Source organism: Dermacentor variabilis, chromosome 2 (assembly GCF_050947875.1).
Source record: "Dermacentor variabilis isolate Ectoservices chromosome 2, ASM5094787v1, whole genome shotgun sequence".
Lineage (NCBI taxonomy): Eukaryota > Metazoa > Arthropoda > Arachnida > Ixodida > Ixodidae > Dermacentor > Dermacentor variabilis.
The window spans coordinates 108,537,991-108,552,050 of record NC_134569.1 but is presented as its reverse complement, the minus strand read 5'-3'; the positions used below and the strand labels follow the sequence as shown (position 1 = coordinate 108,552,050).

The 14,060-nt window shown below is 45.2% G+C and overlaps 1 protein-coding gene across 2 annotated transcripts in view; it reads right to left on the bottom strand.

Annotated features, from left to right (window-relative positions):
• Positions 1-5,358: 5,358 nt before the first annotated feature.
• LOC142572490 (spatacsin) overlaps positions 5,359-14,060 on the bottom strand; it is a 103,850-nt gene continuing 95,148 nt past the window's right edge. For both annotated transcript variants that reach the window (XM_075681646.1, XM_075681645.1), the window contains exons 34-38: positions 11,698-11,860; positions 10,780-10,865; positions 9,932-10,081; positions 9,169-9,320; positions 5,359-5,680 (exon numbers count right to left, since the gene is read on the bottom strand). In XM_075681646.1, the coding sequence (XP_075537761.1) occupies positions 5,497-5,680; positions 9,169-9,320; positions 9,932-10,081; positions 10,780-10,865; positions 11,698-11,860 (735 nt within the window). In that variant the 3' untranslated portion in view covers positions 5,359-5,496. The remainder of the gene's footprint in view (positions 5,681-9,168; positions 9,321-9,931; positions 10,082-10,779; positions 10,866-11,697; positions 11,861-14,060) is intronic.

Sequence of the window (14,060 nt, the reverse complement as noted above, 5' to 3'; positions counted from 1 at the left end):
GTAACACTAAAGGGTTGGTACCCCTTTTTGTAACTTTCAGATAAACACAATTAAGCTGAGCAAGCTGTGTAATATGGGCTGAACTTTGCTTTACAGAATAGTTCAGCAACACCTCTCATTAGGTCCCCACTGTTACTGTACCTCTCCTTTCGTCACGGAAAAATTGTCGGCTGCACTCTGTATTGCGCTTAAAATTATTGCGATCAGTGATGCCCAATCATTCTGAATTGTTTTGCCAATATACTTGTGAATATGCTCACAGTGACGTTATGAAGCAACATTATATAAAATGGAAAGCCTGCTTGCTTGAATAATTGCAACAATAGCACAAGCAAGCCAATGTTTCACTGCAAAGCAATTATCATGAAAGCATGGATGCTAGGACTACTGTTCACTGGCCAGTTCTGTGTGGCCCACTCTAAAGCGGAGCTGTTCTAATTTGAGCCTTCACTGTCCATTGTCCAGTGTCACTCAGGGGGCACAGCGCACGCCAGGGGAGGGGGGAGAGGGGTATAGGACCAGGTGTTTCGCCAACGCACACCCTTTTGCCCCATGAATTCCGCTCGGTGCGAGTGGCACTGCCCTTTGAGAGCAAGAAGCACAAGCAAAGCGCTAGCGGAAGAAAGCCGCTACCACCGAGGATTGAGAATGGGAAGTGCAAGCCAAGCACCGGTGGAGGCAAGCCTTTCAAGCGAAGGCAAGCTCAGCACCAGCAGACGCAAGCTAACCTCCAACCTCAAGAGTAAAAGGAACGCAGAGATTCCTCCTATGGAGGGCGCTGATGGACGGTTCAACAGAGAATTCCTCAACTGTGAGTGCAGCCACAGCTGCAAGGTGTGTGATAGACTGTGGGATCACACCCTCACACAACTGAAGAGTGTGCGCAATCTAGAACCGAAGCTCGAATCTAGCAAAACAATGACGAGACAAAAGACTTTCATGAAAGTAGTGCTAAACACGAGTTCAAACTTGAGAAAACGACCACCAGCTTCGCTACATGGAACTGGCTTTACTTTTTTGTGACATAGCAGCTCTGAGCATAAAAGTCTTATGATGTAGCTAAGTAAAAAGAGTACTTGTTCCTTGACAACATGGATCGGGAACTAAATGAATATGTTTTGACAATCAGGCACATGCAGACATTGTATGTGTTAGTCAAGCGCTGCACACGCACTTTTATGACTATTTTATGGGTGTACTATAGGCAGGCTGAACTTCTCATACAGCGAATGCTGCTTCCTGCAGCACCAAGGTGACAAAGGTCAAGTGTACTGGATAGTACAACGAGGTCATGCAGCACACGCAAACAACAATAGCCACCATTTATTCCCAGAAAATGTAGCTTTGAGTAGAAACCCGTGCTGTTCTTTCTCTGCCAGTTATGCAACAGTCCGAAATCAGTCTCCCACATATAGTTGGCAGTATCAGTCATCCTTTCAGAAAGTTTTGCAGTTAACAGCCTGTATATGCAGGATTATTGGGAGGATGGTGGTCTCCTCACGTGCAGAGCAGTTGGTCTCGCAGATGGGTGGAATGGAGGAGACAAGCACAGTTGAATGTCTTTATAATAAAATTACTTGTATAACAAAGTATTATGTCCTGGCCGAATTCCTATCTTTCACATATACTGTGAATGCCTCTGCAGCAAAAAATCACAACCAAGGGAATGGTGACGAAGGTCCTGTAAACAAAGGAAGCCTTTTGACGGCAAGAAAAGCGATAGCTGAATTCGATTATCTGCAGATTTATCTGGCACGGCTCCCACGTTTCACCACAGAGCATGCAGTGAAGCTCAGTGCAGTGAGGTCCGCTATAGCCGCACATTCCGCCAGGTGAAGTGTACACAAAAAAAGTGACGCACTTCACTAAGCCTCTTAATTTTTGCTGAACAAAGGTTTTCCCTTGTTGAACATGTTCAGCCTGCTCTATAGTGAGCAGAATGGTGCGCGATCTTTGCAACAAAATGACCTGTGTAACAAAGGATTTCGGAGGTCCAAAGTACTTCGTTATAAAGGCGTTCGACTGTCAAGAAGAGAGGAGGAGGATGCATAGACGGGCATGTTTCTCAGCGCTCAATGACACCACACTGAAATGGCACTCATTCTGACTTCGTTGAATTAAGGCGCAATACAGTTGTATGCCACACACATGTAGGTGACGTACCAATATTGCAGAGTCGACAAGTCAAATATAAGAAGGGCATCTGGAGTCAGTAGTCAATGACACTAAAGACCGAGGCGGTCTCATATCCCACATAAGTATACCAGTCACCACAGGTTCGGGCTTAATGAGCCACAGGGCCGCGTCAGCTGTTGCCTCTTGTAGTCTAGCGTGCCGCTGCGCGGGTGCTCAGGCCGTGGAAGGTGGGAAGCACTGAGTGCTACGCGCACAGGAGAATACACAGTATTGCCCAGTTTGTCTCCGGTGGCTCCCAACACTGCACAAATGCCCGGGCCCGAGCGGGAATCAAAGGGCTCCTGCGCCAAGGGCGAAAATACAGAAATGGAGTGCCACTAGCAAGTCATTGTGACAGGATGGCTGCCCGCGACAAGCCACTAGGAAAAGTCCCCACAGCTATGAGGCTTTCTCTCACGTTAACCAATGGGCCCACTTGCAAGAGCCCAGGCAATCTCTGTCAGCCTGGGCATCTGTCTACTTCAGCTTTGCATAGTAGGACCATGTGCGAGCACTACACATCGTTCGAAAAAGGATCAACACAGGGTGCACACCTGCCAGTCTCTAACAAAGGGGCCAGCGAATGAGAGGAAAATGTGTACGTACCCAGTGCTGTTCTGGAGAGATCTCCCTCCTCGTCACTCTACCCACAGCGTTGTGGCTGCTGCAGTTGGCCATGCGAAGCGCCACTGCTGCGAACCGGTTCGTGGCAAAAGCCACCATCGACAACCATCGGAAGTGGAAAGGTGTAAGGACGACAGGACAGATGAATGCCCGCACAAAGGCGATGGGGCATACCTCAATCTTCACAAGGCAAACATTACGTAAAGCAAGGATTTCTAAACAAATGTGCTGCTCTTGCTGAGAACAGAGCTTTTATAAATGAGAAAGTGTTGTATTTGTAGAACGGGACCAGCACGACCACTCTCAAGGTGGTGCGAGCTCTCCTGGCAACGATTTTTCATGTGTAATCAATGATCCATTACAAAAAAAAAATGAAAAAGCATGTTACACTGTATTTTAACATAAGTTGCACCTTGGTGAATTCTGTTGAATTTTCCTGGTACGCTCTTCACACCACCCTATTGGCACTATCGTGTGTGTGTGGTGCGCCCTCTCAACTCCTGCCCCACCCCTGCTCCCGCCTCGCAATGGAAGACCCTCTTATAGAGCGTGACCGCCCATGTCGTCAACACGGTGCAACATGCTTCCACTGAAGCAACATTTACAGATGATGCGTTTTCTCTTCCAGGATATAAATTGGGGATGACACATTCAACAACAAAGGTTTTTGTAGCATGCTATTTGTGAAAAAGAAATTTCACTCTAGCCAATGGAGCTGCCCTTGAATTGAAAGACACAGTGGGTACTTCCTTGTAAAACCTCCCGCTGTTCACCAAAATTGCAAGCTTAGTTGACAAGTTGCACTGAAATGTAACTGTTTCGTGACTTTCATGGCCTGAAAACTTTTGCAGTCAGCTGTCCTTCACTGACATTTAATTTAATTTTTTTTTTTTTTTTCAGGCTATTAATCCTTTGAGGGTTGATTTTTCTGCCATATGCGACCGCCCAGGGTCTTTTATTTTTTTAATGCAGATTCCAATTCTTAGGGACTTACTTCGACAAAAGTTTGCCATAATTTTTCTAGGGTGACCGTAAAGTGAGGAAAAAATATTTTGGGTTGGTATACATTTACTCTTCATTCATGAATAACAAAAATAAAGAAAGGAAATAAACTTACAAGAATTAAAAATGTGATGCATCGTTATGTTCAAGGCTTTAAAATGCGTACATGAGAATATTTCGCAAGACTGAAATGTTCCTGCACTTACACTAATACGTACATCCATAGTGTAATCGAACTGCGTAGGTGCACGCACTCAAGGAAACTGAGGTTGTGTGCCCCTCAAAAAAGCAAAACGTGTGACAAGCTTCCGTTAATCTTCATCTTATCGCCAACCAGACGCAATTAGTTTTCGCGAGTCTCCAAAAAAAAAAAATCAACGGAAGCGCATGCACGGCAGGATCCTTCCTATGCACGCCCCTGTGAGAGCTAAACGAGCGAGAACCAAGCGGTCACCCTTTAAGCGATTTGTAACGAGATAGCCATCAGTTTTGCAAGCGCAAGAAGCCGAAACCACCTGCGCGCGCATTGCGCGGGAGCGAACTAGTGCCATAACAAACCATGTGACGAAAACCGAGAGAGGGTGGTGCGCGAAAAAAATTCCTTGTATCCCCACATAGTGGCAGCACATGACAGAAAAGGTTAGGAAGTTGGCACACTTTTTAAACGTACAGACAACGCCATAAATATACGGCATTGACTATTTTGGACGTGCTCGCGGTGCCGTATATTTACGTCATTGACACTCAAAGGGTCAAGTCCTCAGTGGACAGAACAAATGCTATGATATTTTTTTAAGACCGTAATTTGTCACGCCAGCAAGACACTGTTTGACTTTGGCTCATCTCTCTAAAGGGCCCAAACCCCTCTTCACTCACAGGCTAGTGAGCGTTTCTCTCTCACCTTTGCTACTCTCCCCATGGGTTCTCTCTCCTTGCCGTCAGCTTCTATAGAAGCATGTAGACACCGTCAGTACCTACACACAAAGTGGTTGTGCACAACAAGCAAGCAAGACAACAAGGGCGGGCATGCGGCTGCGTGGCAGAGGCATGCTAGCAGGTGTATTGGAACTGATGGTCCTTGTATGTGGACCAATTGACAGATTTTTAAATGCATAAGCATTTATATGCCTACCCAATGGGGTAGGGCCCATACTCATAGGGCCCATACCAGTGAGCAAATTTACCTTTGAGCTGCCTCTCGCTTCAACGCAAACCAAAAAGCGAGAACACAGCGCACATGAAGCTGTCGGCACTCGGACCATTGCAGCTCGCATTCAAGATAGGGCCCGTGCCCTAACATTTCGATGTTGCGACTGCGTTTCTCCGTTTGGCTATTCTTTCACGGCGTTTCTCCCAATTATACAGCAGCGTACGAGAACAAAACAGCAGGTGATTAGTAGCAAATGCTTATGCATCATTTGCGTGTCACATCCACGATCCTTCTCGCATGCTGACGTGTGAATAAAGGATCTGAAAAGCCCGAAGAGGAGCCCGCAATTGTTTTTTCAATTACCAGACGTGTTTAGGCACCCTTTAACATGGCTCTGTAACTTCATAAAGGTTATCTGAACAAGAACTTTATTGCACTAACCACTTTTTTTTTTTTTCATCTAGTAAAATTCACTTCTTTACAACAGTACAAAATGCAACAAATACTACTTTGAGGGTGCTGTAGAAAATTAGGTTGAGTAACGGCTACCGAATATCTTGTTCAAGGCAGTCTCGAAGATAAGGGTGATCTTGTAGTGTTTGTGATGCTAGTCGTGAAAATCCAAGCCTCTTTGACAGCCGCAGCCGTGACTCCAAGCAGGGAAGACTTTCAAGGATGTGCTCAAGGGCTTCTCGACTCTTCTCGCTTCTAGATGCTTCTGCCTCGTGCCTTGAAAAGAAACATTCTTCTTCTTAGGTTCATTCTTTAGACTCTAGATTAAAAAACCATAGGTGGTGAAAGCAACTAGCATAGAGTACAGCAGGAATCACTGCAGCTATGTGCCTTGAGTAAAAACTCGGAGGTGGGGTAGGGGGGATGGCTTAAAGGGGTTGAGACACCAAATTTTGAGGCTATAAAAAGCATGTTGTAGGCTGCTTCCGTATGCAAGGACACCCAGAACGAGGTATTGGACGCTGCAAACATTTCAAAATAATTTTAATTGAGCTCCAAAGAGTCATTAAAAACTCCTTCTCGTAGTCGAGACCCATCGCTAGCGCGGCAGTTACTACGTCACAGAGGAGGAACGAAAATATTGACGTCATAGCACATCAGCACAAAAACGTGACGTATGATGAGTAGCGATGAAATGCCGATTACGGAGCCTGCTGAGCCGCGCAACCGAGCATAGCCTCCTCTACGACCGAGCTACAGGCATATAGAAATCATTTCTTAATGCAAAGAAGGGGTAAGGCGTCCAGACACGGACACAAGAGGAGAGAAGTGGACAACACGAACGCCGCACGCCGGCCCGCGAACGGCAAACTGCGTGCGGCGAGTTGCCCTGCGGACGTCCCTTTACACGTTTGAGTGTAACACTAGCCGGCCGACTCCGAAAAGGACCAGGATATGCGGCGTTCGTGTTGTCTGCTTCTCTCCTCGCATAGTCGCGTAGTTCGGCAGCTCGGAGCGGACTCTCCTTCGCTTGGCCTTTCCACGTTACCGGCCTGTCCACGTTACCGGCACGGAAACTCGCCGCACTCCGTTTGCCGTTCGCGGGGCCCCGTGCGACGGCGGTTTTGCTCGCGAACGGCGAGATTTCCTTGCCGTAGAGAGGACGGGCCCGGGACCCATTTGTGCGGCAGCCGTACGGCGAAGCGGCCAATCAGCGACCGAGGAGTGGTCGCTCTGGCATCGACGGCAGCTTCACCGCCTCGGATCGTTCGGCGCCGCCGATATCGTCGCTAGGCCTTTTCCGGTTCACTTCAAAGCTAAAGCTTACGGCGCTTCGGAATGAATCAACGACTCTCACAAGCCGCAATATTTTCTTACCGTTGTTGTCGCTCTTCGCAATAATTATAATAATCGCGACATGCGCTTCGAATCGCCAGTGGTTGACCTCTGCTGGCAGAGCACGCGTATGCGCGAGCAGACGACGCAGCATAGTTTTACGTCACTATTTTTTGTGGGCCACGTGACCAAGCCATGTTGCGTTTCCTCCTCTGTGACGTCATAGCATCCCCCGGAGCCCAGAAACCGAAACCGAAATCGCTCGGTATAATAATGCTATTATTAAATTATTTATCGGATATATATGAATCCCGCTGTGTGTATCGTGCTCCCTGAAGCATGACGCAACGTTTGAATCAACAAACGCATGAACGAAAATTTTGATGTCTCCACCCCTTTAATAATCAGTGCACCTTTTAACGCGATAGTGTTAAAAACCCCATGTCGCAAAAGATCTAATGTCAGCGTCGAATGTCGCTTGGTGAAAAATAATTCCAAACCACAACCACACATGCCATCGAGTGGTGCAGAGGCATTACTGAACTATTTGAATTTATCAAAGTAACATGCGTCAGAAAAACCGTAAAGTACAATCTAAACACAATCTACTGACATGACAGCGTCGGAGTGTAACTCGAGTATATAATATACAATTCTGTAATGCAGAAACAGACACACAAACCCCTTTTTCAGCATTTCTATCCATAAGGTGGCCATGGCCTCCAAGAATTGCACATGCGCACGTGTGCCAATTTCTGAGGCCATGAAGCAGTGTGCCCATTTCCTCGTAACACCTCCAGATGGCACTCACCTCTGCCGCATCGCGTGCTGTTTTTACCAAAAAGCTCGCCTTCGTTCATAGCATTTGGTGCCAGCGTTTCCCAGTAAACATTACGGTTACATAAGCTACAGTTGCCGGGAAGCGTGAGAAGCAGTCATTTCTGTTGTTTATGATCTTTGAATGCTATATCATTCCACACTTAAAGCCAAAACTTAAGCATCCTCCCAATTTTGTTGTTGTTTATGTTCATGCAGCAAAGCAGCACTTGTATAGTGCTGAAGGTGTGTGTTTAGCTCCCACCTTTGGCAAGTTCTCTTTCCATCCACCTTCACCTCACCTATCCTCATTTCTACATCAACTGAATTTAATAAACTTCACTTGAAATTAAATCTTCCACATACTTTCCCTGGCTTCAGTGTCTGCTTCCTTCATATGGCTGTAACTTTTCTTAAGTGTGTGATGCACACTTGATGCACTGCTGGTTACTTAACATAGTTTAGTCCCCAAATCCATGTCAGAGTCACAGTCAAGTCATCACACAGGTGAGTTTAAATGCAAAAAACATACCCAAGTCAGGATGACAGAAAGCTGAGCTAGTTGGTAAGGATTCATTATCCAAAAAAGAGGTGAGGAGTGCAGACAAACACAAGAGTAGAGAAGTGGACAACACTGTTGTCCACTTCTCTACTCTTGTGTCCTGTCTGCATGCCTCAACTCTTTTTTGCATAATATATGCTAGTCAATTCAAGCATGTTTGCATGCCAATTTACATAGATGGTATTTTGATGCATCCAAACGTCCCTGACGGGTAGTGCACTGGTAAGCCACTGTACAACACTGCCACACTTTATGTTGAACATTCTTCCACAATGATGTAAATATTTGTCATGTGCCGTTTGTACAGTAACATTTCTTGAGCTAGCTATACTGCACTTTTTAGTACACTGATGCAACTAACAAGGGTCTCAACAAAAACTTTAAGCACTCCACTGCTGTTCTGACCGTTTCAGTAGCCACACTTCTGGCAGTGCACACTGAATAACAGTCAACATTAGGTTTCAGATGACCTTATTGAGCTGCACAAATGCCAAACAAACAGGTAGAACGCCGTATGAGCTGCACAGATAAGCTGCATAAGTCCTTCCTTGAATTAACAACCTCATTTCATGTACCTGTTATGGTGTAATAAAGCAGAAATCATGACAGCAATTTGAACAAACAAGCAAACAAGCCCCCCTCTTTTCTACAGCACTGCTATATTCTTTTCATGCACCATTGTGTGTGCATCTGGTGTTCCCTCCGTTCTTTGCCTATGCATGACCCTGTGACAATGTGTAGGGTAGCAAATTGTGCACACACCTGGTTGACTTCCTTGCCTTTATTTTCTTATGTTTCCAAAATATCAGAATTTGGTTAGTAATTTAATGACTGATACAGAGCATCCATTATTGTTTCTGCAAGTAACCAATGATGTCATGCTTTTGAGGCAAAGATACAATTATGGTACGTCTTGATGAACCTTGCAAAGATATGAAGGAACTACAAGTGCCAAGTTGTCATTATCATCCTCATGACTTCCATTAGTAAACTGTGATGAATAGGTATTTCATTTTGCTGTGGCTTTATAAAAAATGTAGAGTGGACTTACTTGAAGACTAGCTCTTGAACGTGCTCAGGGGTCAACTCGCAGACTGAACACAGGTCCCTGAGGTATTCCCAGTCTTGTTCCAGTAACACCCTCTGAAAAATCGCTGCACTATGCCATCCTTGAAGCCCATATGCCTCTGCTATCATGTCAGCCTGTAGAAGACATGAATCAACATGTAAAGAACGACTTATTACTACATATAAAGGATAACAAATGTAGCGGAATCTAACTGCTTGTGAAATGATGCACAAGTATAAAAATTTTTCATCCGTTATACATGTCACAATTCATCTAAGAATTCCCAACTAGACAAAAAAAAAGCATTAAGATTATATGCAGGTAGAACTGTTCTTCAAACATCAAGCAAACATTAAGCCATTAGCGAGAAAAAATCACTTTAGAAGTTCATAAAAGCACTTCCTGTTGGGATAGTTGGTAGCTGTTCATTATAAAATATAACGACGCCAAATAAACAGACACACACAAGAGAACGGGACAGGCATCCTGTCCCGTTCTCTTCTCTTGTGTGTGTCCGCTTATTTGGCGTCTTTATATTTTATAATGAATTAGCAGTTCATGTCTACACTGTCTTGTTCAACAAAAAAATCTAGCAAGGTTAGTGAAAACCCAAATATATGGAATGGAATATAGATACCACATGTAGTTGGTTCATATTTATTACAAGGAAGTGTTTTCTTAGCTCTATAACATTATACAGAAAGTAAGGCACAGTACAGAAGGAAGCTGTTTAAGCAAACCTCACCTCAAAAAAATTTGGATGCTGTGCCACAGTAGCAAGGGCAGCAGAAGGTGTGAGGTTGAGCAGTGGAAGCCGAGATTTGAAGTAACGCAGCTGGAGGGCAACAAACTGCGCTTGCCGGGCACATGCTTGAGCCCTCAAAAGACATTCCGCCTGTAAGCATACGGTTTCGAAACGTGCAGTCAGCCACAAATGTGGCAGCGTCAACCTGTAAGTGCACCCTTTCCTAAGCAGGTCAAAAGACCCGAGGAAGCATCGCGCTATACAGCGGTGCACTCATTTTCAGACGTGTTTAGGCTATTGCACATGTGCCTGGAGATTACTCCAGTTCATAAAGGGGGCTGCTATTGTTTCCAGCTCTCCAGTAGCATACATCAAGGTGTTCGCTCACCGATTCCAGGGCTTTGAACATGACAGAGTGGTAGAGAAATGCAAGTGTGAATGCAAATAAATACACGCCCATCCTGCCACAGTAGACAGCATTATAAATGCCATAGGCTGGCATATTCACTTACAAGCTAGCTCCCTTGTACTTATGCCCCAGCCACGACTGTAAGAAAGTGGTAGCGAACTTTGAAGACGTGAGTGTAGGTGTACCTGAATAAAACATTTGGCGGGCGAATGTGAGCGAGTGCTGCCCAATTTTGCCAAGACATGCTGGAGAATGAGAACAATGCATGTCCATATTTTCCAGAGCACTGGTGGCACAGGAGACTGGCTGCACAGCTCAACGAGCAATATGGTTTGGCACACAACAGCCCACATACTTTATAGAAGGAATTCGCACTTCTGAGTTTGTCTTACTGAATAAAAGAAAGAAAAGCAAATCCCATAAAAAGTGGAAAACAAACCTTGACATAGCTTTCAGCTGCGTCGGCCAGATCCTGCATCACAGTGTCCAAGACCTGCTGTTCCTGTGCACTCCATGTCATGGGCCCTGTTAGCGGTTCACAACACCAGTCGGAATAAAAGAACACAGCTAGCACCACGATGGATGCCTCTGCATGCAGACTCAACATGCTGCTTTTTATCTCCTAGCTTTTAACAATTGACCGCATTATCAAACTGCATTATACTGTCACCGAATGTACACTCGGATGTAAAATTGGCGACAATACCTACACAGACAAACCCGGTCATCTCAAACAGATGTCAAAATTGCCACTCTGAAATCAATGGCCAAGAGTTCTGGGCCCAACCCACTAGACTAACCTATAGAACAAGGAAGCAGAAGCAGTGGGAAGTCGCTGTAAACATGCGTAATTTGCATTGGCAAGTAATGCAGCAAGACTCAGGCTATGAAGTCTTTCACTGTCATGTAATAACTCGGCAGTTGTCCCACTGGGGTGCTAGAACAAATGCCATAAATGTTGGCTTGACCAATAACATGGTAAATATACTACACAAGAGCTACAGTTACTGCAGCACTAGGAACGGAAAATCACATGCCTGCTGCTCTGCACACCTTTATGCAGGCTGCACACAATTTCTCTAATTTGCTGCTTTTATTGGACATTTAAAACGACAGATAAAGTTGTGCTACTAAAAGTACATAGTACATATAAATGTCACAACTTGCATCGACAGCACTATGGCCAGTGTTTCATTTTGCAAAATAAGGAGTGATAAAGCAAAAGCCACGAGGCTGACAAGAGAGCAAGTGCTACTTGTCTCCTACTTTGAGTCATATTACCCACAGAGAACAAGAAAATAAAATGCTGGAGATGATAGCTAACATAAATAGGGAACTAAGACTCTTGGAACTTTACCATCACTAGAGAGCCTGTTCATCTTCTTGAGAGCTGCAGATTCAAGGTGCTCAGCGATTTCACGATGCATGTTGAAATTCAATGTCAGCATAGAGTACAGGTCAGTGTCTGTGCAACCCCGATGCTTGAGGTAATCCAACAAAGCCACCCTTAGATATGGTACCTGATAATAAAAAGAAAGGAAAAGAATGAAAGATTAAAGTGAGTCGGTACATGCCTTGACTTATTATTGCAATAGCAATTATATGGAGACTCCAGGCAAATTTCTGCATCGCCGTGAGATTCCGTATAAAGCATAAGATGAAGGAGCTGCTACAGTAAAAGCTCATTAATTTAAACTACAAAAGTCAGAAAAAAACTGCGCAGTTAAGGCGCGTATATAGTCCAACGAGGCATGAGGATGTGCTCACAGACGCTACATCACGTTGGTGTGAACAACAATGTCTATAATTCTAAGCACTGGCACAGCCAGCGTAACCACTGTACTGTAGTAACCACTGAACTGTAGGGGCACAGAGGCTCTGTCAGGCATTTTGCCTTTACCTCTGCCCCCTACACAGAGAGAATCTGTGAAACAATAAATAATCTTTAAAAAATTCAGCCAACACAGTCCTACGTGCCCGATGTCGAGATAGTTCTTGCTCCATCCGTGCATTCGTCACCCCAACTGGCACGGACAGAAAAAAAAAAGATGTTGCAGTTTCGCTCGAAAAGGGAAGCATCGATTGCGATAGCAAATTAGTAGATAGCTATATGAAGTAAAGATAGTACTTTTATCGGCTTTATAAACTTGTAAACATGAACACATCTCGCTCGATGACTGCAGAAACTTGCCGAAAAACACTGGAGTAAGGAATCATGGCAGTAGCAGCGAGCGAATTGACCTGCATACAGCTCTCGCTTTACACAAACGAAACATAGAGAGTACATTGCATACGAAGCTACCATCACTACATGCACTCTGAAAACATCACAGATCGCTTTGAAGATGAAATCCACTAGGGCGCGCACTTTGACCACGTCACAGATCGCTTTCAAGGTATGGCAACTGCATGGCCGTGCCGTAAGCAGCAGGCGCCAGAGAAAGACATCCCCCCCTCCCTCCATTTCACCCGCATGCCTCGCGCATGCGACAGGAGAGGGTGTGCATCCGCCCCGCCTTCCTTGCTCGAGCACACAAGATTGAGCCGCGTTCGCCGGCTCACCCTTGCACGCTTTCTCTTGCACATACAGCATACCGTGCACGGCGATGATTTTAACGCCCTTGAGCTTTATATGGAACCTCCTGGGAGAGAAGCAAGCTGCAACAGAGGCATGGCCAGGTGCAAACGCGTCTCTTTCCAGTCAAGCCTAAACAAAGGACTGCAGATAGAAAAAGCAACGCTGCGCGGTCCGTGAGGCGACGCCAGCGTCGCCCACGTGCTCTTGCACATTAGCACTCTCCCCATTCACGATGGCGCAGAGTTCAAATTATCGGTGGAGGTGCGGATTTCAGTGTGAATTAGCGGGATGTATTACATATTGCTTTCAATACATTGCTGGACAGACCGCGGCGGCTACATCGAATTATCCAAAATTACGAATTAACAAGTTGTAAATTAGCAAGCTTTTACTGTATATGCTAGGAATGGGGAGGGGGGGGGGGCGCAGGGTTGCGCGTCTCTGCTTCTACTATGGCTGTTGCCACGCATTACACGGCTGTGCACAGCTGTGCACGTCTTTTCTGGAGGAGGTCATCTGCGCCGGGTTCGAAGGCTAACCAACCCATAACCAACCCAAGATAGTTGATGGCTTCGTGTGTGCTGTGTTCTTGCGTGCCTTGTTCACATTGAAGCAAGAGGCAGCATGATGGGGAATTTGCGTGCTGCTGCTGCCGTTCTTCATCACGCCAGCGTTCTGACAGCGAGTGTCTGCGGTCATCAAGTGAAATGTGTTCAAGTTTGCCTGTGCGTGCATGACACTGTGCTTGTCAATTTAGTTGGGAAGCAAATGTTTACAGCACTTTATACAGCTAATAAATCTACTAACCTTACTACTAATAAACTACTAATTTGTTGAGCTTGCCGAGAAGGCAGTCCTCTCTTTTACTTATTGATATTATTTGCGTCTCTGTATGTGTTCCCACCTATCCTGTATTTTCTTAAGCCAGGATTGCAAATGTACATATGTGTCAAAATTGTTTACCCACTCCTGTAGTGACCCCCATGGGGTTGACAATATGTTGAAATAAATAAATAAATAGATAAATAAATAACCTTAATGTATATAGCTGTCTAATAATTTGGTATGCTTTGCCTTTTGAGCACAACTGCAATTTCTTCAAAGATTTAAATCTGTTACCTTCAGCCCTGCTTGACAAGCCA